Source organism: Teleopsis dalmanni, chromosome 2, assembly GCF_002237135.1.
Source record: "Teleopsis dalmanni isolate 2A chromosome 2, ASM223713v2, whole genome shotgun sequence".
NCBI lineage: Eukaryota > Metazoa > Arthropoda > Insecta > Diptera > Diopsidae > Teleopsis > Teleopsis dalmanni.
Genome location: NC_051847.1, coordinates 234,130,818 through 234,157,007, shown reverse-complemented (window position 1 = coordinate 234,157,007; position 26,190 = coordinate 234,130,818). Strand labels below are relative to the sequence as shown.

At 27.9% G+C, this 26,190-nt stretch overlaps 4 protein-coding genes across 4 annotated transcripts in view; 3 read left to right on the top strand and 1 right to left on the bottom strand.

Annotated features, from left to right (window-relative positions):
- The first annotated feature begins 11,724 nt into the window (after positions 1–11,724).
- LOC119677919 (ejaculatory bulb-specific protein 3-like) lies at positions 11,725–12,554 on the top strand. The gene is made up of 2 exons (XM_038089506.1): positions 11,725–11,834; positions 12,012–12,554. Exon 2 carries the CDS (start codon positions 12,022–12,024, stop codon positions 12,403–12,405), a length of 384 nt encoding a protein of 127 aa, XP_037945434.1. The 5' UTR covers positions 11,725–11,834; positions 12,012–12,021; the 3' UTR covers positions 12,406–12,554.
- Positions 12,555–17,842: 5,288 nt separating this feature from the next.
- On the top strand, positions 17,843–20,271 carry LOC119681307 (LIM domain-binding protein 2-like). The gene is made up of 2 exons (XM_038094459.1): positions 17,843–17,961; positions 18,442–20,271. The coding sequence occupies exon 2, from the start codon at positions 18,477–18,479 to the stop codon at positions 20,214–20,216; it is 1,740 nt and encodes a 579-aa protein (XP_037950387.1). The 5' UTR covers positions 17,843–17,961; positions 18,442–18,476; the 3' UTR covers positions 20,217–20,271.
- Positions 20,272–22,630: 2,359 nt separating this feature from the next.
- LOC119683479 (probable protein BRICK1-B) lies at positions 22,631–24,046 on the top strand. The gene is made up of 2 exons (XM_038097163.1): positions 22,631–22,821; positions 23,894–24,046. Exons 1-2 carry the CDS (start codon positions 22,701–22,703, stop codon positions 24,001–24,003), a joined length of 231 nt encoding a protein of 76 aa, XP_037953091.1. The 5' UTR covers positions 22,631–22,700; the 3' UTR covers positions 24,004–24,046.
- A 1,284-nt stretch (positions 24,047–25,330) lies between these two features.
- LOC119676993 (acetylcholinesterase-like) overlaps positions 25,331–26,190 on the bottom strand; it is a 5,120-nt gene continuing 4,260 nt past the window's right edge. Inside the window, exon 3 of the mRNA XM_038088259.1 lies at positions 25,331–25,476. Coding sequence (XP_037944187.1) covers positions 25,331–25,476 — 146 coding nt within the window. The remainder of the gene's footprint in view (positions 25,477–26,190) is intronic.

Here is a 26,190-nt window from a genome sequence, read left to right as displayed (position 1 = left end):
TCCACATAATCGTACATATTTATGCAGATATGCCTATGCAGATATGTAAGATATAATATACATACTATACATACACAAGGAGATTATTTCAGATAGGTGTTGTGAATCTAAAAAAAAACAAAAAGATCAACAAGTGGATGAAGTTTATTCCTTAGCTTTACTTAACCCAGACATACTATACTTTAAGCAAACTCATTATTTACTTAATCAAGTAATGTTAAAAGCACTTAATATTTGATGCCATTTAAAAAACATTTTTATTTTCCATTGAAATAACCTCTATGACTTATCAGTTCAACTGCTTGAACTTTCAGATACTTATGTATCTTGTAAAAACTAATTACAATGACTAAAGACTTTGACCAACACGACGTTATTAATTGCTTGTTCTGTCTTAAGTGGAATGCAAAGGAATACATTAACTCTAAACGTGCTCCAAAGCTTCCTATTCCATTAATATTCATACCGATGATTTGAGAACAATTGTACATTTTTGTGTATCTATACAAATGTAATAAATTTTTTAGTTTCACACTTATGGAAAACAAACAATGTCAGCTACATTATGTATGTAAGTTTGATTTGGTTAATTAATTAATGTTATTTTTGTGATATGCTTGGGGTTGACTTTAAGTAAGTTATAAACTGTAAATATCAGTACATTAACAAATTTATCAAAAAGCAGGGATGAGGATGGGTTAGACATGTGATAAGAATGCCGGATATGAGAGTACCGCTTAGGATTTATGAGAACGAAGTAGGAACCAGCAGAAGAAGAGGGCGACCAAGAAAACGATGGAAAGACAGTTTGCAGTAGAACTTGGAAGAAATAAGCATAAGAAATTGGAAAACAAGAGCAAAAAACAGAGAACAAAGGAAGACTGTTGTTAAATAGGTTTAAGTACTACATGGACTGTATAGTCACAGATGATGATGATGATGATGAAATATTTGTAGACTTTTCTTACATTTACACATATTTATATTCATGTTCATAATTGAGAAACTTTATTGCTTTGATCATAATTTTTTATTATTATTACACCATTTTTAAATTTACACTAATGGAATCGAAGAACTCGTTACTTGAGATCGTTAAATATACTCGAAATGATTTCTTTTCTGCAGCTTTGTACTTTTATTAAATTCCTGAACCACCAAGTTTAATAACATGCTTCTTTCTTCCTATTTCTTAATTTAACAATCCAGGGTGGGCTAGTATTTTCTTAACAATTTTTTTCAATGCTCCCTGTATTTCGTATTCTTACTTTAGTTTTGTATTCCCTTAAATAATTGTACACTGCATTAAAGTGTTTTAATGTGGGACTGTATAATGGTTGGATTGGGTAAAGAAAACTATTGTTAATACAAAAATCAACATTTCCACTCAGAGATGTTTATTACGCTTTATGAGTACCTTGATGTCGCCAGAGGAAGATACTATAACCGTAGTTTTCAATATAACTGCCTTAACCGATAACACCGTTGGGTGCGTGCTCGCGATTTTCAAAAACAAAATAAGCAGATCTTTAAAGATCGTCTAGTAAAATTTGAATATGAAAATGAGCGAAGAAAAAATATTGCCACACTTTCACAAATAAAGACAATACTTTTATATTGACACAGTAAACTGAGCCAATAAATCCAAGACCATATTCATTCTTTCTGTCAAGCCAATGAATAAAATATATTCTAGAGGTTAAAGTCGTTTCATCTGTAGATTGATGGATTATACCCTTTCTTTATCATAGTAGCTATTTCTCGGAATACGCGGCAATTGAATCAGCGACTCAATAGCAGAGTGCTCCGTTAACACTCCAATTAGCGCTAGAGTAAACCCCTTGCTGTTACCCCAACGAACTTTTATTTTTCTATCTAATCTAGTTCATCTAATCCCAGTGGCCTTAAATTATTACAATACAATATCCAACTTATGATAAGATCTGAAATAAAAAACCTGTAACTTATGTAAGTTCATCTTAGTGTTGTAGTTATGTGATATAATGCAAGTGTACGATTTTAAGTTATATATTGTAAATACAATAAAAAAATTATATATATATACGAGTATATGTTTATATAGGAATGTAATGTAGCGTAACATCTGTATTCGATCATTGCGCAATCATTTTGTTTATTGTATATATTATGTACTTTGCTTTTCTTGGAAGCCATTAAAATTTTTAACTCAAACATTAATTTTAAAAATTCATTTTTCTAAAGATGGCTTTATTGCACAAACATATAATATTTAATTGTTAAGTATACATATTAAATGGGAGAAAAAATGTAATTAAATATTTTAAAGGTAAGAAAAAATAAATATTTAATTGCAGGAATAGTTAGAAATTTTAGTCAAGCAAATTATCATACAAATATGTAATAGTAAATACTGTCAGTATATATTCCACATTACGGATCGGTAAAAGAAAATGGTTAAGTCTAGAGCCCTTAGCATTGCTTAAAAAGAGTATTGTAATAATAAAGACTGCCAGTAAAGATTCAACATTACTGATCGAGAGTATTGTAATAGTAAATACTGTCAGTATAGATTCCACACTACGGATCAGTAAAAGAAAATGGTTAAGTCTACAGCCCTTAGCATTACTTAAAAAGAGTATTGTAATAATAAAGACTGTCAGTAAAGATTCAACATTACTCATCGGGAAACGAAAATAGTTAAGCCTAGAGCGCTTATCATTGCTAAGAAAGAGTATTATAATAACATAATAAAGACTGCCAGTAAAGATTCAACATTACTGATCGGGAGTATTGTAATAATAAAGACTGTCAGCAAAAATTCAACATTACGGATCGACAAAATAAAATGGTTAAGTCTAGAGCCCTTGTCTTTGCTGAAAAAGAGTATTATTGCAGATAATGAAGAATCTGATAAAATGACTTAGATCTCTTATCTTCTTATTCAGTTTTATCAGTCTGATTATGTTTGTAACACTAAGAATCAGAACTGTAGTTCTATCTGAATTAGAACTTCTAAACTATCCAAGTAGTTGTTCGATGGCGAAAGTGAATATAATCGGACCTTTTTTGCTTAAGCTAACTAATATACAGTCATTATGAATATCCCTATTATTATTGTTAGTGGATGTGACACTGCTACCGTCGGGTCTATTGTGTCCCCTTCTGGGTTTAGAGTAGGTCTCTAAGCGCTGTTGCGTCAATAAAAAATAGTATAGAACCTATTTTACAAAGTTTTATTGCCTCTTCCGTAAGAATATACATTCCTAGGAGTTTCCTAGGTGCATTAGCGCAGGCTATAGATTCCTAAAGATGGAAGAAATTTGCGTTGTGTTTAATATAAAATCTGCACAATAAAGTTGCATATGATTACAAAGTTTTAGTTTAAGTGTTGTTAAAATACTGATTATTTACAATTATCTATTCATTACAATTTAAGTGCTATAAATTTTTTTAAAGGTATTTAAAATTACAAAAATTTTATGTTTGCCAATTATTGTGTAAGTAGATACAATTGCTTTAAACCAATAAAAATAGTACTAATTTTGTGTATATGATGTCATGAAGTGGCTAATTATTAGTAAATATCAAAGACTTTTTAATTTGTTAACTATGACAAACATAAATATGTTATAGAATAAATTGAATATTTTAAGATTCTAAAATAATTAAGTCCCGAATGCTTACTTTTACAGAGCGTTGTATTATATTATTGTATGTGGAGTTAATGTCTTTTAACACTATTTCTCCTAATAATGCCTCTAATACCTAAGCTAATATAACCGAAACTTGACAAGACAAAATCAATGGAAGCTGTTCACTACCTATTTGCAAGGCATTTTTTCAGAATACGAATGACCGTTTAAAAGTACTGTAGAATTTGTACGGATATCAATAAGAAGAATAACACATATTTTGTAGCTGCCTAGTTTTTGCTAGAAAATCTACAGTTTTATATTATATATGTATTACGAATATTTTATTATCCTTTGAGTCCATACCTTCTTTTATAAAGTGTTTTAAAAAGTATACGATAATATTTTACATATAGTTATTTTTTATATTATTGATTACTGACAAATTGATCAAAGAAGACAATAACCTATAAAGTACTAAAAACTATTATTTAATTATTAGTTATTTTTTACAGATGGAATGAAAAGTTTTTGGTCTGACATTTCTGAATAATACTCCAATGAACTCATCAAATTAATTGATTTTAACATATAATATCAGTTTAAATGATTACAGTTTTTAGTTTGACATGTAAAAAAACATTTTTGTATAATATTCAAATACCATAAACTAATGAAATGAATTTATATTTAATTATAATTTAACCATTTCTCTTCTTGCATAACAATTCATAGAATGATTTAAAAGAATGATTTGTCGAAACCTTTAAAATAGATTTATGTTTCGGCAACTGTTTTTTTTACTCGCCTTATATGCTTCTCACCAAACTGCCCTTTACAGATTTTCGAATAGGTAGATGTCCTACAGGGCCATATCTAGAGAATACATTAAGTTAGAAATCTAATCGAAGTGCAATACGCATTTTTTCGCAAAACTTTATATTGAAAATTATACTTTTCTTTTCTATTTTGGGTCTCTATTTTGCAACATCATCCAAACAAGGCCATAAAATATTTTAACTGTTTTCTACTTTTAATATAATTTATGAAAATTACACCGTGAACAATCTAAAATATAGATACCATAATTTTTTTGGTCGATTCTTAAATCTTTGGTCAATCATTTTGGTTGGCTTTCTTCTCTTAATGTCGACTTGTTTAATTACCGATGTGTTTCCAGAGAGTAGTGTTTAAGATAAGTTTCTTCTTCATTATAACATACTGCATAATGAAATCCATTTTATTATGCTTATATAGTGATCACATATATTTACGAAAACAATCACACTTTAAACAATCAAATAATTTCGAATGTATTGTTTGTTGGTTTGTATCTAAAAGAGTGTCAAGAAAATAAGGCTAAACAGTTAAGAGCGACTTCCTAAAATTTTAGAAATATTATAAACATACCAAGGTTTAGATAGACATAAGAACACATTCCAATATAAGTTTTATTCTGGAAATTCTGCGCAGGGCTTTTGTCCGAATTCAACTTGGAGGCTAACAATAAAACGAAAAATGTGGAAAGTGAGGTAACATGGAATGATATATGTGGAGAAACATTCAACAAAGTGTTGCCCTATATACTATTACATCGGATATCCAAAAACGAAATTAGTTTGGTTTTTTTCTTCAAATTTTAAATTGGAAAAACTTTGTACTCTTCCAAGCATTTAAAGTTGCAGGGATTTAAGTTCTTTAAAGTTCGAAATTTCAAAATTGAAGAATTATGGGACTGCAAAACAGTTTTTCTTTAAAATTACAGAATCGTTCGCAGGATCACCATAACATATAATAAATATGCTAATATTTATTTTTATATGCATAATCTTTTAGGTTCTTTACCGAATAACCTCTGTTAAGAGATTTGTAAATTAGCATATACAAGTCCCTAATTTTATTCTTCTTAATTTAAAAACAAGATGAAGAATTCTGCTCGTGTGAATTCAAAAATGCAGATACTTGACAAATAATAATGCACTTAAATATGATAATATTAGTATGAGCCGCTTAAATTAAAAATAATAAATTGAAACATATTAGATGTTTCATTAAGAATAATTATATTACATTAGGCAATAATATATGCATAATATAATATTTATAATTTCAATAACAAAATAACATATTAAATAAATTAAATTAATAATTTATATACATATATATAAGTTGAATATTATATCAATATGGAATAAACACGATTTTTCACATACTTCTTATAACATCAAACCAAATTTTTTCAAACAATAGAATTTGTACTCACAACCATACATGTTTATGCAGTAATGAAACAAAATCGAACAAACTTGCAACGTATAAATGTGCGGCCAACTTTTCCGCACATCAGGCGGTTTTTATTCGTTGGTGTCACAGCTAAAAGGGGAGAGACAAAATTTTAAGATATATACTGAAATGTGTGCTGCAGATTTAACCGCACAACCAAGTGCTTCGGCAAGTCAACATGTTGGATTCGTATGCATGCAATAGAACAGAAAATTACATTGAGGTCGTTTTAGGAATCTCTCTAGTCTGCATAACGCAAATCCATGATTTAACAACAAGCCATTATTTGAAGTCAAGTCGCATTTAGACATAAAGTCCTTGCTCCAAATTAACCTACAATTCTAACTAAATTCCAAAGTTCATTTATAAAACAGTTGTAATTATAATCGAATTGATTTTCCACATGAAGCATGTCTTATTTAATTAGTTTTCTTTTGATTACATGGGTACTTATAAAACTTTTGCAAAAATGTTCATTATTTCATTATCAGTCAGATGCTGTGACAAATAAGAGTACTTAAATTATTTTTAAATTTAAAGCAAGGCGTTGTGAGCTGTGAGTAAAGTAGCGCAGTTTAAGATTATGTTCTTATTAGTTAAGCCGTGGCAATGGCATAGAAACTGTTTATATGCCTTCAATCAATTTTAGAAATTTAATTAAAGTGAAGCTAGTAAATAGTGAAGCTAGTGAGCCTTTACATTGTTTGGACTGTGTCTAGTTAAAACATGATAATGGCATCAAAAACGTTTGCGTTATTTGGGATATCAGCAAAATAATCTACGAGATATCCAATTAGGTAGTGAATCTAGAAAAAAACTCTCAGCTCTAGCGTAGTGTAGAAAACTCTCAGCTCTAGAGTTATGTACACTGCGCAACTGACCCGGGACCCTTAACCTTATTAAAGTAATGAAACTTGAACATTTCCAGTTGTCTCCTCTCCTAAAATTGAACAGTGATTAATTATTATTTATAACTGTTTTTATTGTAGTGTTATGAATATCACCATAATAAACATGCGAACAAAAGAATCTAAATAATTTTAAATATATGCATACACAACAGTACTCAAAGCTACTATCGAATACAATTATTTTAAAATTACTTTCAGTACACAATTGTCTATTTTTAACCTCACAGATACACTTCAAGTTTTATTTAATGCCAAATAAATGTATGTATGTATGCATTTATAAAACTTTATTAAAGGCAAGGCTTACACAAAAATAATATTTATTAAATATTAAATAATATCTATCTTTTAAATTTTAAATCTTTCTTAGATGATTTGAAGTTTTCCATACATATATATATATAATTGTTATCAATTAATTAATTAATCAAATAATTGTTATTAAAAAATAAAAAAAAATTAAGATTTACGTACCATTCATTTAAAATTGTAACTAAATAACATTATTATTCATGAAAGCCAAATATATAAATACATAAACATATATGTATATAATTAAATTAAGGTTATAATTACATCGAACTGATATCGTGCCAATGAATACACACGAATGCTACATTTTAACTAATATAAAATTATGTTTATTAAATATGTACATTACTTTTTTAGAATTTACTTACTTAAACACAATTCGGGCACAGATATAACAGTTTCACTTATTTTTTTTCTTTAAGTCACTTAATTAGCAAAATAAATTTAATTTATGTTTTTCATTAGCTTATAAATTTGCTCAAATGATGCATGAAGCATACCTTGAACACGAACTAAATAAATTTACTAAGTTTTGAAAATTATTTTATAATTTTATTATTATATTATTTTTTGTTTACCTTTATCAAAGAAAATATTGAAATATTTATTGAATTATTAGGTTTATTTTCTTTTCGTAGTTTCGCATATGTGGGTTACTCTTTGCAAAATTGCCCACAGCTCTATTTAAAACTATAGACAAAACTGTAGACTAAACTGTAGATTGAACGCCACCCAACAAAGGAGAAAAATGTCTTGATTGTTAAGAACATTAATTTAAATAATTCAAATCATAATTGATAATATAATTAAATCACGAATGATGTATATAAAAACTATATATGTAAATAATAAAGGTAATATACTTCTATATGATATATAGTAAGTACTATAAATAAGCATCAATGGTCGATATAAGTGAAGATAATTAAAATCATTAGTTCAAATTATCTAGAAAATTTCATTTGAATAATAAATAACTTGTTTAATTATCTTTAGATTTAACAAGGTACGTTTTTTAAATATTTTTGCATTTTATTAGAAAAAAATTAACACAAAAACATTAATAGATCAATTTAAAATTCATATACAACAACAAATAAATTTGCTTTGATAATATAATAACAAATCTAAAACTTATATATATGAGTAAAGCTATTTCGTTGCATTTAACATTTTAAACTCTATTTGGAATGTTGAATAACCTCTAACATTTAAATCGGTTCACAAAATGGCCTATATTATGTTTACAGCAATATTATGTTTCACGTTAAAGCCAATTGATTAATAATATAATGTGATACTTATTTTATTAATTAAATACCACTTAAATTTAAACTATAGATTAAAAGTTAAATAATAACATGTAATCATAATAAATACATTAAAATCATCACACAAAATGGCCTATAATATGTTTACAATATTAGCTTTCCAACTGATTTATATAATATATTATACAGGATTATATAACTAGCTTATTTTTCACACAAAATCCATACAATGAAAAAAATGAGGTAAACGAATATAACAGAAAGAAAATTAAAAGCAGATCAGTTCAAATTCCGAACTAAAAAAATGAAAAACAAATGTTATAGGATTTCTCGTGATTAATCAAAAACATGTTTAAACTTTAGCTTATCTTATAAGATTCACCAATTTAAGATTTCCAAATCTTAAATTCCAAAATTTACCTAATTGGGAAAAAAGAAAAAACAAAATGTTGTTATTTTTAAAATTTGTTGTTCCATTCGATAATTCAATTTATAATTTTCCATTGTTTACAGTTAAGTTTCTAAAACAATATACCAAAAATAATTTATAAAATTTTTCTATATTCTAAAAATCTGATTTGATTTTGGGTAAGAAATTTTTATTATTCATTGCATTATTTTTCTTTACAATTTATTTGAAAATTGTTTAAATTTTTACCTTTGTTCTGATTAAAACTAGCACTTATAACTATTATATTGCACTTATAATCTAATAAAGCACTTACTAACTTAATGGACCAAAAAAATAATTACGCGCTTATCTCGTAAAAAAAGGATTAACGTTATAAACCTAAAAATAATTTAAGTAAGATGTCTAAACACATTGTTACTTAATTAACGTCAAAACAAAAACGAAAAAATTAACGAATAATTTAGAAATATCTTTATGAAATTTGAACAAACGGAAAACACAGCAACGAATTATATTGAAGATCAAATTTTAATAAAAACAAAAATTGGGTTTCGGTAATAGTTAATATTGGTTAATGAGTGTAAGTGTATGTGGACTTTGTAAAATTTACAAATTTAAGGATTGAGTTACGTTTGATAAATGCAGAGTGTAAAGATTACTCACAATTTAAAGCAATTGTGGTCGCAATTAAACTTGTAAAATTATTTAATATAATAAAAACAATGTTGTCAGTGTCAGTTGTAAAAAAATCGCTACAATTTTAGCAGTTACTGAATCTTATTTTTTTTTTTGACATTTTATCAAGAAAACCTATGTTTCTTCTTCACAATAGGCCATTTATCGTTGCTCCTCCATTATATTAACATAACAAATTTCAATTGATTTCCACAAATAGCAACGTTACTTTGGTGTAGCCAAGTTTAAAGTTGTAATACTTGTAACTTTGAATTATGAACTTTTATATACCTATCTACAGACAAATCATTTTAGAAAGTATTAGATATTTAATAAAATCAATTAAAATTATTGGAGCCATTAAGCTCAAACTTAAGATTGAAAAAATAATTCAGTCTACAACGTCCAATAATTTATCGTATAAAGGACTTCCATTTTAGCTTGTTTCTGAAAATATTATTATAAAAATTATACTTTGGAGAGCTCTCCAAAAATGATTTTAGTTTGTATAAGTTATTAATACATTTAGTTTATACATATGAATGAACTTAAATATACATATATATAAAATAGTATGACATGGGGTTGATAGTTTTTATAGGCAAATACTACATTAAAAGATATAATTGAAGTAAAACAAATTGGTTTATATTATTACTATGTCAAATAGAATATCAAGCAAAATAATTAATTTAAATAATCAGAAAACATTGTTTGGATTGTTTAAATCCAGAGACGTTTACATAAAATCAAGTATCTATTTTTTACAACTGTTTTAATTAGATTTGATTGTCCTTAAAAGAAAACTTCGATAAAATATAAACCAATAATAAATACATCAAGCTAACAATAGCGTTGGTGAAAAATAAAGAAAAAATACTATTTTTAAGCCACTCTACATAGTTTTTGATTGCATTTCAAGAAGTATCTATTAGATATATGTATATTAGCCAAAATATAATTTGGTACCATTTTTGTTCCCATTTAGTTATAGGTGATTATAGTAAATTTATCAATAACTTTCGATTATCAACTTGATTAAATAAATACTAAATTTGACTATATATATTTCACATTTTTAATTAGTAAATCTTTCAACAATACTAATTAATTTTTTGATATATTAACCTCTTGAACTCAAACGATATTTTTATTTTTTCAAAATAAATATCATGCTTATTTTATTAATGAGATACTATTTAAATTTAAACTATTGACTAAAAGTTAAATAATAACATGTAATCATAATAAATGCAAACATTTTAAAATTCATTTTGATTTGACATTCACATTAGTCAAAAACTAACTAATACTTTTAAGCCATGATCAAATTCTAATTGGTCTTTAAATTCTTAAACATAAAGAGCAAATCTAGAATGTTTTTAAAGTGATTTAGATCAACAGAAAAACCATTTAGGTTAGTTTGAAAATTATTCAGAAAGCGAATCGATAGAAATCCCGAGTAAAATTTAATTAATAACTTTGTAATTTACCGAAAATAGTACTAGGAAAACGTCAAAAAAAAAAATGAATTAGAAAATCCATTAAAGATACCAAAAAAGTTAAAACATAAAAATGAAATAGAATCCATATTGATTACTATGAACATTTTTTTTTTTTCATATATCGCGTAACTGTATCAATAGTTCAATCTTTTATTGATCAAAATGTATTCCTCATTCGATCATATTAAACATATTGACCGAAAACAAATTGTATTAACAACAAACAGACAGATTTGGTATTTAATGTGATTTATTTTTACGTAATAACGTGGACATTGGAATCGATAATACATATACGTAATTCACCTTTAATTTTATATGTATATGTGTCAACAACGAAATACAGTGTACTCACTACTATTTACATATGTAGACTAGTGTATATGTGTTTATGACAAACAATACATCTTGCATGTTGCAATATGCGTTACAGTAGAGAAACGTAAAAAGAAACAGTAGACCCTAAACTATTTTTTATTCAATTTTCTATACATTTATATATATATTTCTACTTTAATTCAATTAATATTAAATACAAAATATGATTTAAAGACGCTTCATAAAGCACAATATTTGTATGTTAAAATAATACTTAATATACTTAAGTACAAGTAGCTGATGCCATAAAATTCGAGAGTTCACTGTTCGCAAAAGTTTAATTGAAGAAAAATTATTACTGAAAAAAAATTATTTAACTTAAAGAAGACTTGAATCTGAACCAATAGTAATTAATATTGCTATTTAAATGTAGTATAAAAGGCAAACACTAAATGTAGTAAAATTTAGTCGTATATTTCATATAAATTGTAAGGTGTTGCGCGCTTGTGTCTTAAGTCTTTTGTTGAAAAAAAGTAATTTAATTTTTTGTATTTAACAAACGAAATATAGAATTTTAAACTAAAAAATTCTATATATAATTTTTTTTTTAAATAACAAGTTTTTACTTCTAAAACTGAATTAATTTTAACTTAAGAAAACTAGTGTTAAATTTTAATAAGTGCTTATAAAATTTTTTTATTGAATTTCAGTTCTAAAAAAATGAAGGCCTTTATCTATATTGCATTATTTGCCTCTATTGCTGTGGTTATGGCTCAAGATAAATATACCACAAAATATGATAATATAGATGTGGATGAAATCCTGAAATCTGATCGTTTATTTAATAACTACTTCAAGTGTTTAATGGATACCGGAAAATGTACACCAGACGGCCGAGAACTTAAAAAAACATTACCAGATGCCTTGAAAACTGAATGCTCTAAATGCAGTGAAAAACAAAGACAGAGCACCGATAAAGTACTTAGGCATATCATTGACAAGAAACCTGAAGAATGGAAGCAATTGCAAACTAAGTACGATCCAGAAGGTATTTACTTGAAGAAATACCAAAAACAAGCTGAAGATGCTGGAATCAAATTGTAAAATTGTAAAGAATGAAACACAAATCCTATGAAATATGTGTGCTTTATAATTGATTTATTGTTATTAATTTTTGTACGAGAAGGTTGTAGCTTTAAAAATGAACTTTGATATTTATAATAAAAATGTTGGTTATTGATTCAGTTCTTAAATAATATTTTTTTATTAATTACCAAAAAGTCAGTAAATCAATTTTTCGAAATTGTAAAATCAAAATAGAAATTCGGTTTTGAGTTTAAACGAATATATCTACTACGATATGACTATAAATTATTTACAAATTATAATGTGGAGCCAAGAGCTCGGTAGAAGTTTTTAACAGATTATTTTAAAAAAATATATTAAATTACGCATATTTGTTATTACGTACAATAACAATAATCGTGACAAGATTTTTATATATATATGTTCACTACCACGGTACTTTCCGACATCTTGGTTTGAAATTCGATTTGAACAGGCTGTTTTTGTTAAATCTGTGAACTTAAATTAATATCTTCTCCTTGAGACTATATGTTTGCACTGATACATTAAATAATTTGAAATATAGCTTTACATATATATCAAATAAATTTGTGACAATTTTAATACTTTCACTGTCACTTGAATTTCTGAGATCCTGGTTTGAAATTCAATTTAAACAGACTATTTTTGTTAAATCTGTGAACTGAAATTAATATCTTCTTCCTTGAGACAATATGTTTGCGCTGATATATTATGAATTTAAAATGTGAGCTTTACAAATATAGCAAATAAACTATGTGATATTTCATATTTGGAGTTTTAGATAACAACGGAAAATAAGATTACTGCCATAGTATTAATAAATTGTTAGTTAGAGTTCGTTGTAGAGCATAAAAAAACCAATATACTTAGTCAGCTACCAATGTGCCCAAACCCGAATACAGGATAGCAATAATTGCTCAAATGTTTTAGGGAAATGAGTAAACTAAAAATTTATTGCTATTAACTAACGACTAACGACTCTATATCTCAGTTTTATGACTTAACTAGATGATTGAGCGGCTGTACAACTTTTGAAATTGAGCGAGGTAACAAAATGTTAAAGTTGAAACAACTTTACGATCTGTATAGATTTCTAATGTTTAGTTTAGTAAAAATGTTCAAATTTTAAGAATTCGGTGAGTATATAATTTTTATCATTTGTAAATGATTCATAGAAACAAGCATATTCACCATACATAGTATCGTTAAATAAATTATATTTTTTTCTTACTGAATTAAAACAATTACTTCGAATTTTTAATAATTAACATGACGTCTTTAATACACATAATACACGATATAAAAAAAAAAGAAGATTTGAAGAATGTTGCAAATCATTCTTTTAAATTAACTAATATATGTGATAAAAATTGCAAAATTATTTTTTAAAATAATACTAGTTATTTAGGTTTGATCCTTGGGGACTATTTAACCCTAGTTATGCATTGTTTTGTCTAATATATATTCTCTCAAAGGGTTTAAAATAATGCTTCAGAGTGTTCAAGCATTATCGTGTTCAACCAAATCAAAAATACTCGAATTTGAACTTTTGGATCCAACATTTGGAAACATTTCCAGTTCAACTGTTCAAAAATATTTCATATTAAATTTGCTTTCATTTAATGTTTCATTTAATTTTCTTTTTGTAAATACTTTAGGAACATCATATGCGAACATTAAAATTGCCGAAACTTTGAATATTTGAGGCACTTAATATAGTTTAATATAATTTTGAACCTTTAATGTAACATAATTCTTTTTTTCATAATTAATTCTCCAGAATATAAACTGCTAGACAATGACAAAATGTAAAGCACGTTCTTTATCTTTCTCATAGCAGTGACATGAATTGTTGAAGAGAATATACAATTTGATAGCAAGGAAAGACATAGACCGTCAGCACCTCTGTCATAAGAGTGATATCTCTGTTATGCATCGCAATAAGAACGCTTGATTTTTCTTTTATTTAAGAAACGACAATTTGCAAGTAGATGTCTACAATTCGATGAACTTTTCTTACTTAATTTTTTCAACGCATTTTCCAGCCACATGTCTAGATAAGCCAGTTATTTCGAATATACTTCTAAGACAACCTATATAACCAGTTGCCTGCGATATCGCTATCTTGTTTCAAGTTGTGTATCTGCTTAAAACTAGCCTAACTGATGTAATTGATGTGTATTCAAGGAGTTAAAAGTATAGTATAAATGTGGTTCTATGTGATAAATAACAAAATTTCAACTATATACTTTATAGCATTTGTTTATATTTTTATCTCATTACTAAAAACAAAACTATCTTCCCACTTAACAATTCCAGAGTCGTTAGTATACATTAAGACTGAAAAGTTTTCGGAAATTCTCATTTAAAATTCGCGCGCTGTATATTTTTCGATATTTTAAGTTTATGTAGTTTGGCAGCACTGTCCTTAATTACTATGCCAAAAATGAGCTCGATCTGTCAGACAGTTCGTTTACGGCAGCTGTTGAAACCAGTTCACCTCAGTAGTGCGTTGCGAAATGTCTTCGACGGTCGTACGACCGTCCTGGAAGGCTTTGTACCACTCATAAACTTGAGTTTTCGATAAAACTGATTCCCCATAAGCCTTTTGTAGCATTCGCAACGATTCTGCACACGAAATTTCGTTCGAAACACAAAATTTGATGCAAACTCTTTGTTCAATATTTTTTTCCATTGTTTTTTTCGCAACGCCCTACTGAGGTGAACTGGTTTCAACAGCTGCCGTAAACGAACTGTCTGACAGATCGCGCTCATTTTTGGCATAGTAATTAAGGACAGTGCTGCCAAACTACATAAACTTAAAATATCGAAAAATATACAGCGCGCGAATTTTAAATGAGAATTTCCGAAAACTTTTCGGTCTTAATGTATGGCTAAACCCATTTCTAATGAGTTACTTCTGGGTAGTCAAATAACTCTAGAAAAAAAATTAACAATAAATTTCCTATAAAAATTGAAAGTAAAATTCCGTGTTCTGCATTTTAAAACATACGGCAGCATCAAGTTATGCAGAAATGTGCACTTAAGTTGTATATATTTCATATTTTTCAATACCTTGTACCAATTCCATATTTGGAACTTTGTACTAATAAGTGTGCAGTATAAATTAAAAAATTATCCGAAAAATGAGTCACTAGAAGTACGTTTATTATTTAGAACTTTTTCAAGTACCTAAGTGTAAAATAAAACAGAGCCTACTTAAATATTTACAGGTATAAAGATAAGATAACGAGAATGATAAATACTAACATCTTTGAATGCGTTTGTGCTATAAGAACTTTTAAAAGAAATGCAGAACTTTGGGCTCATTAGTATCATCATTAGTAATGATAATAATAATCCTTTAACAAAGAGCTCCCTTTAAACAGGAACTACGTTTTGACGAAATCGCGTCTCGCGAACTGTTCTCAGCAACTGTAACCAGTCATATAGTTACAGTTGCTATATGACTGCATACATTTGATTTGTTCGTACGAACACGCAAAACAAAAATCGCATGAAATGCAACCACAGCCTAAAAAATCAAAAGAATCTGAAGATGATATCTTAAGTTAAAGTATTTTAAAAAATAATATATAAATAAATTTTAATAAAAAATAATATCAACCTTTGGATAACTACAGTGTTACAGAAATTTTTAAAGAGCATCATGACTTAAGACAATTCTATAGCCATCAATGACAATTTCATAATATTAATTGCACCGGCACCGGGAAAATTTATATATATATATATATATATATATGAATAATGTCTCATTTATAAACCTAAAGGCATTAGATGAAACCTAATAATCAGCAGAGAAAAGAAAAATATACGATTTATAATTCTAATGCATGAGATAAACTCCAATCAAATGAAATGAAACGATCATAGAAAAATATTTTTTAAGCCTGCCCACAATTATATTAATAAGAATATTATTGTAAATGTGTCAATATCAGTGACTGCAGAACTATTGTTTATATATGTATGTCTAAATAAATTTCTTTTATCATCTTCAGAAATACGGAAAGATTTTAGAAAAATATATAACTCAAATAATTGAATAAAATTATCTGGTTGCAAAAATAACTTATTAAAATGTCTTTATACGAAAACTGTACATATCATTCCAGAATAATTGAGAAACATCACACGGCGAAATTATTACTCATGTAAATGTACGCACGAGTACATCAATCTGTCATCACTGAGACAAAAGTCTCAATATGAACCAAATGGAAAGTAGATTCAGGTTCTCTCATCGATTACTTAAAGATTACTAATTTTACTCTAATTGTCATTACTCGCTAAACAAATTAATTTTCAAAAAAATGTAACGTTGTCGACATTGTGTCACGCTACTGGTTTTATATATCCACAATAAATATTAAAGCATAAATTCAGAGAATTATAACTCTCCGGAAATCATTACACTGCGACCTATTTTAAATATATACTACCAATGTTACATTAACAGTTATTTTACATATTTTTTTCACAAAACAGTATTTTATGTGAGAAGATAGAATTAGGAAGAAAAATTTTTTTAACTTATTACAAAAACATATATGTGTATGTATGTATCCGAAGTAAATTCTATATTTTTATCACATAATTAGTTCACTTATACTATGTTCAGACACACCTTAATTTCGCAAAAATCTTTATTTCAGCTTCGTTTCAGTGATATTAAGTTGTTTTTTTACACACAAAATTCAGTTTTAAGGTTATAATGAAATTTCTAACCTTAGAACGAAAAGGAAAATTTCGTTGAAACGAAGGCTAAAATTAAGGGACATTTCAAATGCAACTATGCGTAAGATAAATTTTAAGCAAAGGATAAAGTTGAGATTTTTCCTTAAATAAATGTCAGTGACAGTTGAATTTAATAAAACGGGGAAAATTTTTTGAAAGTAGGGCAAATGTTTAAATTTGAATATAGAGAAAAAACTGTAACTGTAATTAATTTAAAATAGAGTAAAAAATAATAATTCACTGCCTGAAATTTACTAAAGCTAATAAAACTACTGAATGCTATCCTTTATAGTTATAATGATCAACTTTTGAAATTTCCCAGGTACAAATGGTGTTTGGAGCATATAATTTTTAATATTTGATTTGTAAACACATGATTTCCTTAATTTGGGTGCAGTATGAACACTTTCGAAATTAACTTAATTTCATTTTTACAAAATTAAGTTAATTTGAAAAAAAAAATAACTTAATATTAGAGTACACAATTTAATACACAATATGTTTATTAACAATTCTTTTTTTTTTTTGTTATTTACAATATAAAAATTTAATAAAATTCAATGTATTTAATCACTTAAAATTTTCGCCCCGAAATCGCATTTGCGCTCGTCACTTCTGTCACAAATGCAAACACTCACACAAAAAATTTCATGTTATCGATAACAATCTACTCATACGTTGTTTTTGTCATCGCTAATGTGGAAAATATAGAAAAACATTTTATAATTGTTTTATGTTCGATATTGATTTATAAAAAATTTGAATACTGTATATTATTGAAACAAAGTTGTGGTACGTATATAATATGTTGTACCAGTTGATAATTTAACATTGGTCGGCATTTTTTTGTTTGTGAAATAAATCGATGGAGTTAATGTTTTACCTGAAAAAGTTGTATGTAGGTGTGATTATATTAAATGTCTGTTTTGAAGTTATACACTTTTATAACATTGTGAATTTTGGTAATATAATTTTAAATGTGATAGTAATGTTTTATGATCATAAAAATATTAGTATAATTGTTATTACAAAAGCAAATAAAATGTGCAGCTTTGAATTTTTTTGTATACATACAAAATTGTTTATTTCATTTTGGGGTTAAACACCATTATTTTACGATTAAATACAGAAATCTTAAAACATCCATACATTTAAAAACAAGAAAATTGAATGCAATTTAAAAGAAATTAGTTTATTGTTGCTTTTGATTTGATTTCTTTGTGTGTAATTTATTCAAGTTTATTTAGTAACAGAATTGTTTTTAAATTGCAGGTTGTTGATGCTCATATAAATATTCCGGCTTAAGAATGATAGGTATGAACCGCAGAGGTATGAATTCAGCGTCAGCAATGGCTGCCCAAGCAGCATTAGATGACAATAGCTGGAAAGGCGTCAATGAAGGTGCGCCTCATTTATCCAATGCAAATAATGCAAATGCTATTAATCCAGATGGAGTAAGTCAAAGTGGATTTCCTCAAAATTCTATTCCATTCAATTCGTCTGGTACGCAGTATTCGCAAGCCGGTCAATCATCACCCGCTGGTAATCAATCAATGGTGTTCCAAAACTCGAATCAACCTGGTTCAAATACACCACAGTATACTTCATCTCCTGCACCCTCAGGTTCTTCAACGCCTGGTCCTGTCGGTCAACAAGGTTTAGGCAATAATTATGTGCAATCCGCAGGATCTGCTAATTTTAATGGTCCAGTTGGTGGTCCATTCGGATCTCCTTCTTCTGGTTTGTCACAATTTAATCGACCAGCAAGTTCTGGCACTCCTTTTAATAGTGGTCATTCTGGTCACTATCCTTCACAATCTGTATTTGGAGTTGGACAGTTTAACGCGTTGCCACCTACTGCACCTTTCGGGCACGGTACGCATCCTATGATGGGTGCATCTCAACAACTTGATCGTCTCGACCAAGGGTTTAGACGACATAATACATATTTCAGTCACACTGAACACCGTGTTTTTGAACTTAATAAACGTCTACAACAACGTACCGAAGAAAGTGATAACTGTTGGTGGGATTCTTTCACAACAGAATTTTTTGAAGACGATGCTAGATTAACAATTTTATTTTGTTTAGAAGATGGTCCAAAACGATATACAATTGGACGTACTTTAATACCAAGATTTTTCCGTAGCATATATGAAGGTGGCGTTTCTGATTTATATTTTCAACTTAAACATGCTAAGGAATCTTTTCACAATACTTCGATAACATTGGACTGTGATCAATGCACAGTTATTACACAACATGGGAAACCATTTTTTACGAAAGTATGTGCTGACGCAAGACTTATATTAGAATTCATATATGATGACTATATGCGTATTAAATCTTGGCATATGACAATCAAAGGACACAGAGAGCTTATTCCTCGGTCGGTAATAGGTTCGTCACTTCCACCTGATCCAATGCTACTTGATCAAATTACAAAAAATATTACGCGTGCTGGAATAACAAACTCAACACTTAATTATTTACGGTTATGTGTTATATTAGAGCCAATGCAAGAACTTATGTCGCGGCACAAAGCATATGCTTTAAGTCCACGTGACTGTTTAAAAACTACACTTTTTCAAAAATGGCAAAGAATGGTTGCACCACCTGGTAAAAAAGATCCACAACGACCAGCAAATAAGAGACGTAAAAGAAAAGGATCAAATTCAGGAGGAGGGGCAAATCCTGGTGCCCAAAATGTAACTAATCAAAAAAGATCACCGTCTGGACCAAATTTCTCACTTTCTTCTCAAGATGTTATGGTAGTAGGCGAACCTACATTAATGGGTGGTGAATTTGGTGAAGAGGATGAAAGATTAATAACCAGACTTGAAAACACTCAATATGATGGGTCTAATGCAGTTGAACACGATAATCATCCAGGATTTGGACATGCGGATTCTCCAATTTCAGGGTCAAATCCTTGGAATCTTGATAGAACAGGGAATATAGCATCCAGTCCGGGTAATGGAGTAGTTCCGCAAAATAATGCCAACCTCTCTGAAATAGACAAAAAAAGTCCAATCGTGTCACAATAAAGTAATTTATATCTTTTAAGCATATGTAAAATATATTAATAAAGCTCTGTCACAGAATTTTGACAAAATTTCGTTTATTTTGTTTTAGTAGTATATATAGGATATAGGTAATCTATATCCATCAAATTTCTTAAAAATAGAATCTGCTTTCTTATACATATTGTTATAGAGAATTGATATATAAATATATGTGGTTTACAAGTACACTTCATTAAATTTACCTAAATTTTAGATAAGCTATTTTATAAATGTCTTCTATAAAGTATTTAATGTAAAAAGACTTTTGAACTTTTCAGAAACAAGTATTAATTTCAGATTATGTTTTTGCACTATTAAAACTTCGGTTATGCAAAACTCAAAACATTAGTATTTAGTAATAAAGTTCATAAATTCGTAAAATTTTCTATCGTGACTTTTTTAATGCAACTGTACGTATGATTTTATATATAATATTAAACAAAGTATATAAGTGCTATATTAGTTACAATTATAATCATTATAAAAACATGATGTGAATTATACAGCATACGAATAGCATTCGGTTACTGCCATAATTCTACTTCGACGAAGGACTAAAACGAATCAATATGAGAATTATACTGCACACAATGAATATACAGTTTTTTTCTGTTAGTGCTGTTTTGTGCCACTTTATATATTTTCTGTTGGTACTGTTCTGTACCACCTTTTATTTTCTGTTAGTGCTGTTTTGTACCCTTAATTTTCTGTTTGCGCTGCTTTTTTTATTTATTATTTTCTGCTGGTGTTATTTTGTGCCGCATTTTTTATTTTTTTTGTATTATTAATTTTATCAACTCTGCTTTTTTCCTTTAAATTAACCATTATTTAAATTTCAGCTCACCTTGTCCTGTTCATATCTTGACTTACGTATTTTTTGTTTTCGTTAGTTTTGACTTACAATGTAGGAAGAGGTCCCTAACCTCCTCTTTAGCGAGTTCAGTCTCGATGAAGGGACTGAACAACACTATGCTCTCCTCAAGCAGATGCAAATCCCGACCTTTGCGTCCATCCTCCAAAAGGGACTACTCCAGTTCTTTTGAAGAGTTTCCCCTTTCCTTATTATGAAGAGGACTTTAAAACCGCTCTCGCGGTGACTTTGCGCAAATTTTCTTCACTAATATTAACAAATCCTCCCTGTCAAACGCAACCCATGCAAATATGATACCTCCTCCCTCTGAGAGCTGCACCCAGCTCATGGCACTGATATCGTATCGTTGCTCATTCTCCCTAAATAGGTCTCCCTTTCTCTCACCCGGCGTTTCTTTGAATATGCATTAATGTGACCAGGCTGTGTAACGGTTTATTAAGTGCCAACTTATCCTAGCTGATTGCTAAGATGCAGCTAGCTAGACTCCCTGCAAAGTTACACTGACCCCAACCCCCTTCACCAAGACAACACTAATATGGTCCACGTTTTCTGACTTAGATGAATTTAGTTTCGCTTAAATATTAAGCCTCTCTGTTCTCTCTCTGCCGTTGCATCCGCTTTTCGCGGCATCCATTTTCATTCCTAAGAGGTGGTTTTAGTGAGTTCAAGTCTCACACTGTGCCTTGCGATGCTTTCCACCTACTGCAAAAAAAAGCAATCCGTTTATATGTCAGTTCCGTTCCTATGAAAGCTAACTTAAAACAAACCAATATTGACATTACGATGACTATATACATTTGACTTATGTATGTAAATCTTGAAATTTATTTAATTTCTAATTTGTGAATTATAATTGAATAAAGTTGAATGTTTTTATTAAAAATTTATAAAAAAAAGTATTTCTTGATTTACTATATCTAAATCTTACACATATACAATGATATAATCTAACATAGTACTAAACTGTTTGCAAGTACGATTTTATGATGACATGAGCGTAAAAGTAGATTATTAATGTTCTATTTAGTTAAAAGTTAGCAAAAAAATTAAATATGTTTTTGCTTTCAATTCATTATTTATAAGTAAGTTATATAAAATTAATTTTAAATAATAATATATATATTTTATGTATATAAAACATCTACAAATATATATAATTACAATAATATAAATGAGTTGTATAAATTAAAAATAAAATGAAATTATATGTAATAGAGATGTATGACATAATTAAATTTTAAATTAATTTAAATCTAAAAAATTAAATACATTTCGCTAAAGATTTTGCAACTTTCTTTTTATATAAAAGAAGATGATTTATTATGTATTAGCACTTTTTTAATCAAATACAAGAAAAGATTATAAAAATTGTATGTATATATGTATACAAATATAATAATAATAATATTTCTATAACATTTATTTTTCATTTCGTTTTATTTTTGTTTGTGATGTGATGCAAAATGTATCGATTAACATTTCAGAACAAAAAGTCTGGCAATACTAATAATTAATTGTACCACCCTGCGCTTAATATGCCACTAATATTTGGACTGAATTATTATTGCTAATAATATATAAAAATATTTAATAAAATGAGTGGAGTCCATAGAGAAGCTATACAAAAGCAAATACATCAAGACTGGGCAAATCGGGAATATATTGAAGTGATCACAGCCAGTATCAAAAGGATAACAGATTTTCTTAATTCCTTTGGTATGTAAAACACCGAAGATATTTACAAATTGTGTCAGTATTAAAGAAATATTGATATTAATATAATAATTAATATATATTTATTTAGTTTGAGTTAGGTAAATATTTATTTTACAATTGATTTATTACATATAAGGGTTAATATTTCTAGAAATGTTATTAAACTAAAATTACGAAAAAATTTATTTAGTTTAACTGATTTAGTAAATTAATTTATTGTTTTTGTTGTTTCTCGTTGGACAATTTCATCAAGTGAAAGGTGTAACTCCAACGGAAGTGGTGGTGACTGAAAACCGTTGCAGTTATAGTTGTGGAAGAGTTTATGTCGCGGAATCTCTTGTTCAGACGACCAACAGTTATTCGTCGCTCCTAAAACGAGTTAAAAAAATTAACTGTAGTTGACCAGTTCTTCTTGCACTTGAACCAATTTTGTGTAGAATCCAGAAGATTGTTATTTATGACGATCAAGTAGCATTCGCGATTAGTAGCTTATACTTATACTTGAAAGAAACACTTAAGAAAACAACAGTTTTTGATTTATTGATGTTATGGTTGCATCAATTAAATTGGATTTTAAATATTATTTTTTTGTACATTAATTTTATAGTATTTCTTTTTAATTTTTCATAAATAATAATGTTATAAATTTAGTTGTTGTTTTTTCCTGTAATGTGATGGTTTATGGGTTTTACTTCTTTAATTAAATCAAAATAAAATATTCTTTTAAACTGTTGAAAAAAAGAAATTATATCTCATATTAGTTAGGTAAGACCCTTTTATACGCTTTTAGATATATTGTTAATTGTCACTGCCAATGACAAAAAGAGGTACAACGCACTTGTTATCACCTCAGTGCTACGTGCTACGATGATATGAATTTTTCTTACAATTGCGATATACAATATAGAAACCTGTTAAAAACTTTCTAAATGAAAAATGAATTTTAAAAAATAGTTAATATTATTGTTCATATATATATATATCTATATATTCATAGAATGTAAATTTTTTTTATATCGCAAAGCATTTTGAAACAACACACTATATCTACAACTTAATTTGTATTTTTCAGATATGTCGTGCAGGTCCCGTTTGGCAGTTTTGAATGAAAAATTAACAATTTTAGAACGACGTATTGATTATTTGGAGGCTTGTGTTACGCAAGGTGAAACGCTGACATAAACATATTTTCTGTTCTCTAAATAAATATAATTGCTTTTTAAAACACTGACTGTTTTAATGCATATATATATATATATACTATTTCATATTCGGAACTGTTTTATTTACTACTTTTATTTGAACTAAATAGATTAAATTATATATGTATTATATCAATAAATATTGTTTTTGATAAAAACACTAATGTAGCATAACACAATTTTAAATTTTTGCAAAACTGACGTTGTATTTGCAATACAAAAAAATGCCAAATATGCATATTGATCGTATTGAAATAAAAATTTACGTATTTTTAGTAAATATAAATTATTAGTTTATTTCTTATTATACAATAAATTTGGTGTTACCCAATTTAAAGTAATTGAAACATTTTCTTGACATTATTTTGTATGTCACAATTATTACTAATATAAACAATATAGAAAACAATAATAAATGTAAACACATGGATATTGATTTAATAGCTCAAATGCTGCACAAATATTAAAAGTATGTATATTTTATTGTAAACAATTTATTTTTCTTGATTTTAAGTATTGTATGGTCATAGCACTTCTTGTAGGAATGAACCTAAATACAAGCAAACAATTCACTTGTTTTAAATTCTGGGACATTGGAGGTGTAGAAGGAAACGTAAAAGGTGATGAAAAAACGTAAAGGGTGATGACAAAGACCTATAAAAACTATCACAACCCTCCCTGCAACATAAAAAGGAAGTCACTAAATCTCAATACTTCTTCTATTAATAAAACACTTTACAATAGTAATTTCCGCACCATTATATATTAATAGCATATGATGAAAAGATATACTTGTCGGAAACCGTTAATTGCAAACAAAGCTACATACCCAAAACTAAAGAAACTTTAATGTGATATATGCATTTTTGGTCTGCCATGCACTATCTGTCATCAATCAAACTCAATTTTATCTTTTAATTTTTACTTAATCAATTTTTTTATTGCTTTACTTTAATTAAAAGAAATGCTTATTATTAATATATTTAATTTTATTTGTGATTTAAAGCTATAATACTAAGTTTTTGATTGTTTAGATGAAAGCTTTTCAAATCAAAAATTAAAGCGGATATAGTATTTATTTATGTATTAAAATTTTATGTTTTAAAAGACATTGAATTTTTTTTTTTTGTTATTGTATACTTAAAAATTCTTTAAATGACAATTTTATGTTGACTAGTTCATCGTGTATGTCGTTTTTTATATATGTATATCTTTACGTTACAAAGCGTGCTTTAAATTTTCGAATCGTTCTTAATAATCCTATTAAAATATAAGTAATATAGGAAGATTTATTCTAGCTTAAGCATCTAATCAGCATTTTGATATTTTTTAAGAAGCATTGTCCAAACATCAGGATATCTAGTTTGCAAAAATGTTGTAAGTTTTTGAGCGTTTTCGGCTTGTTGAGGCGAGCAATTACGGCATTTTCGTACAATCACTTCTGGAAGTGCAGCTAAAAATATTAAAAATAAAACATTAATTATAACTGATAAATATAAAATATTTGAAGCTACAATCTAAAGTACAAAATAATTCAAATTCAAATGTAATATATAAAGCTTATGTCAGCCTTCCAAAACTAGATAATATTGAGTTGAAGCTAACTCAAGTGAAACATCTGGTACGGAGGATATTCTACAGCTTTCGGGAGTTGTTAGAAATCCATAGGTTGGAAATGTGTTTAAAATCATTTAGTAATTCTGTGGATTTATTCGGCAGTAGCGGAAGCAATGTTTCTGTTCTACTGCCTACTGTAGTGGGTCATTTTGTTTGAAATAATTAATAAAAATTCCTAGACAAGGCTACAAGAATTATTACTCTTTCGATAAGTTCAATCGGAACATTTGTTGTTCTCCACTGGCTGTTAAGTGACCTTCGGACTCGACAGCAAACCTAAAATAATACGAATAGGCTTCACACTAATAGCTTATAATCCAAAGTAGGCACGGGACACTTGACTCCCACTGTCATTCCTAATATTTGCTAGGGTGCAACACCTTCACCACTTGATCGTAAGTTCTTTACTTGTATCCCTACAAGACGAGACTAGGTTAAAAATAAGGTGATCTCATAAGTGACTCAAGACTTAAATACAAACTTGGTGTTAATATATTCTATAAGGAACTCAATTCAATCACTGTAGTGACATTCTTTAAATAATTTCGCA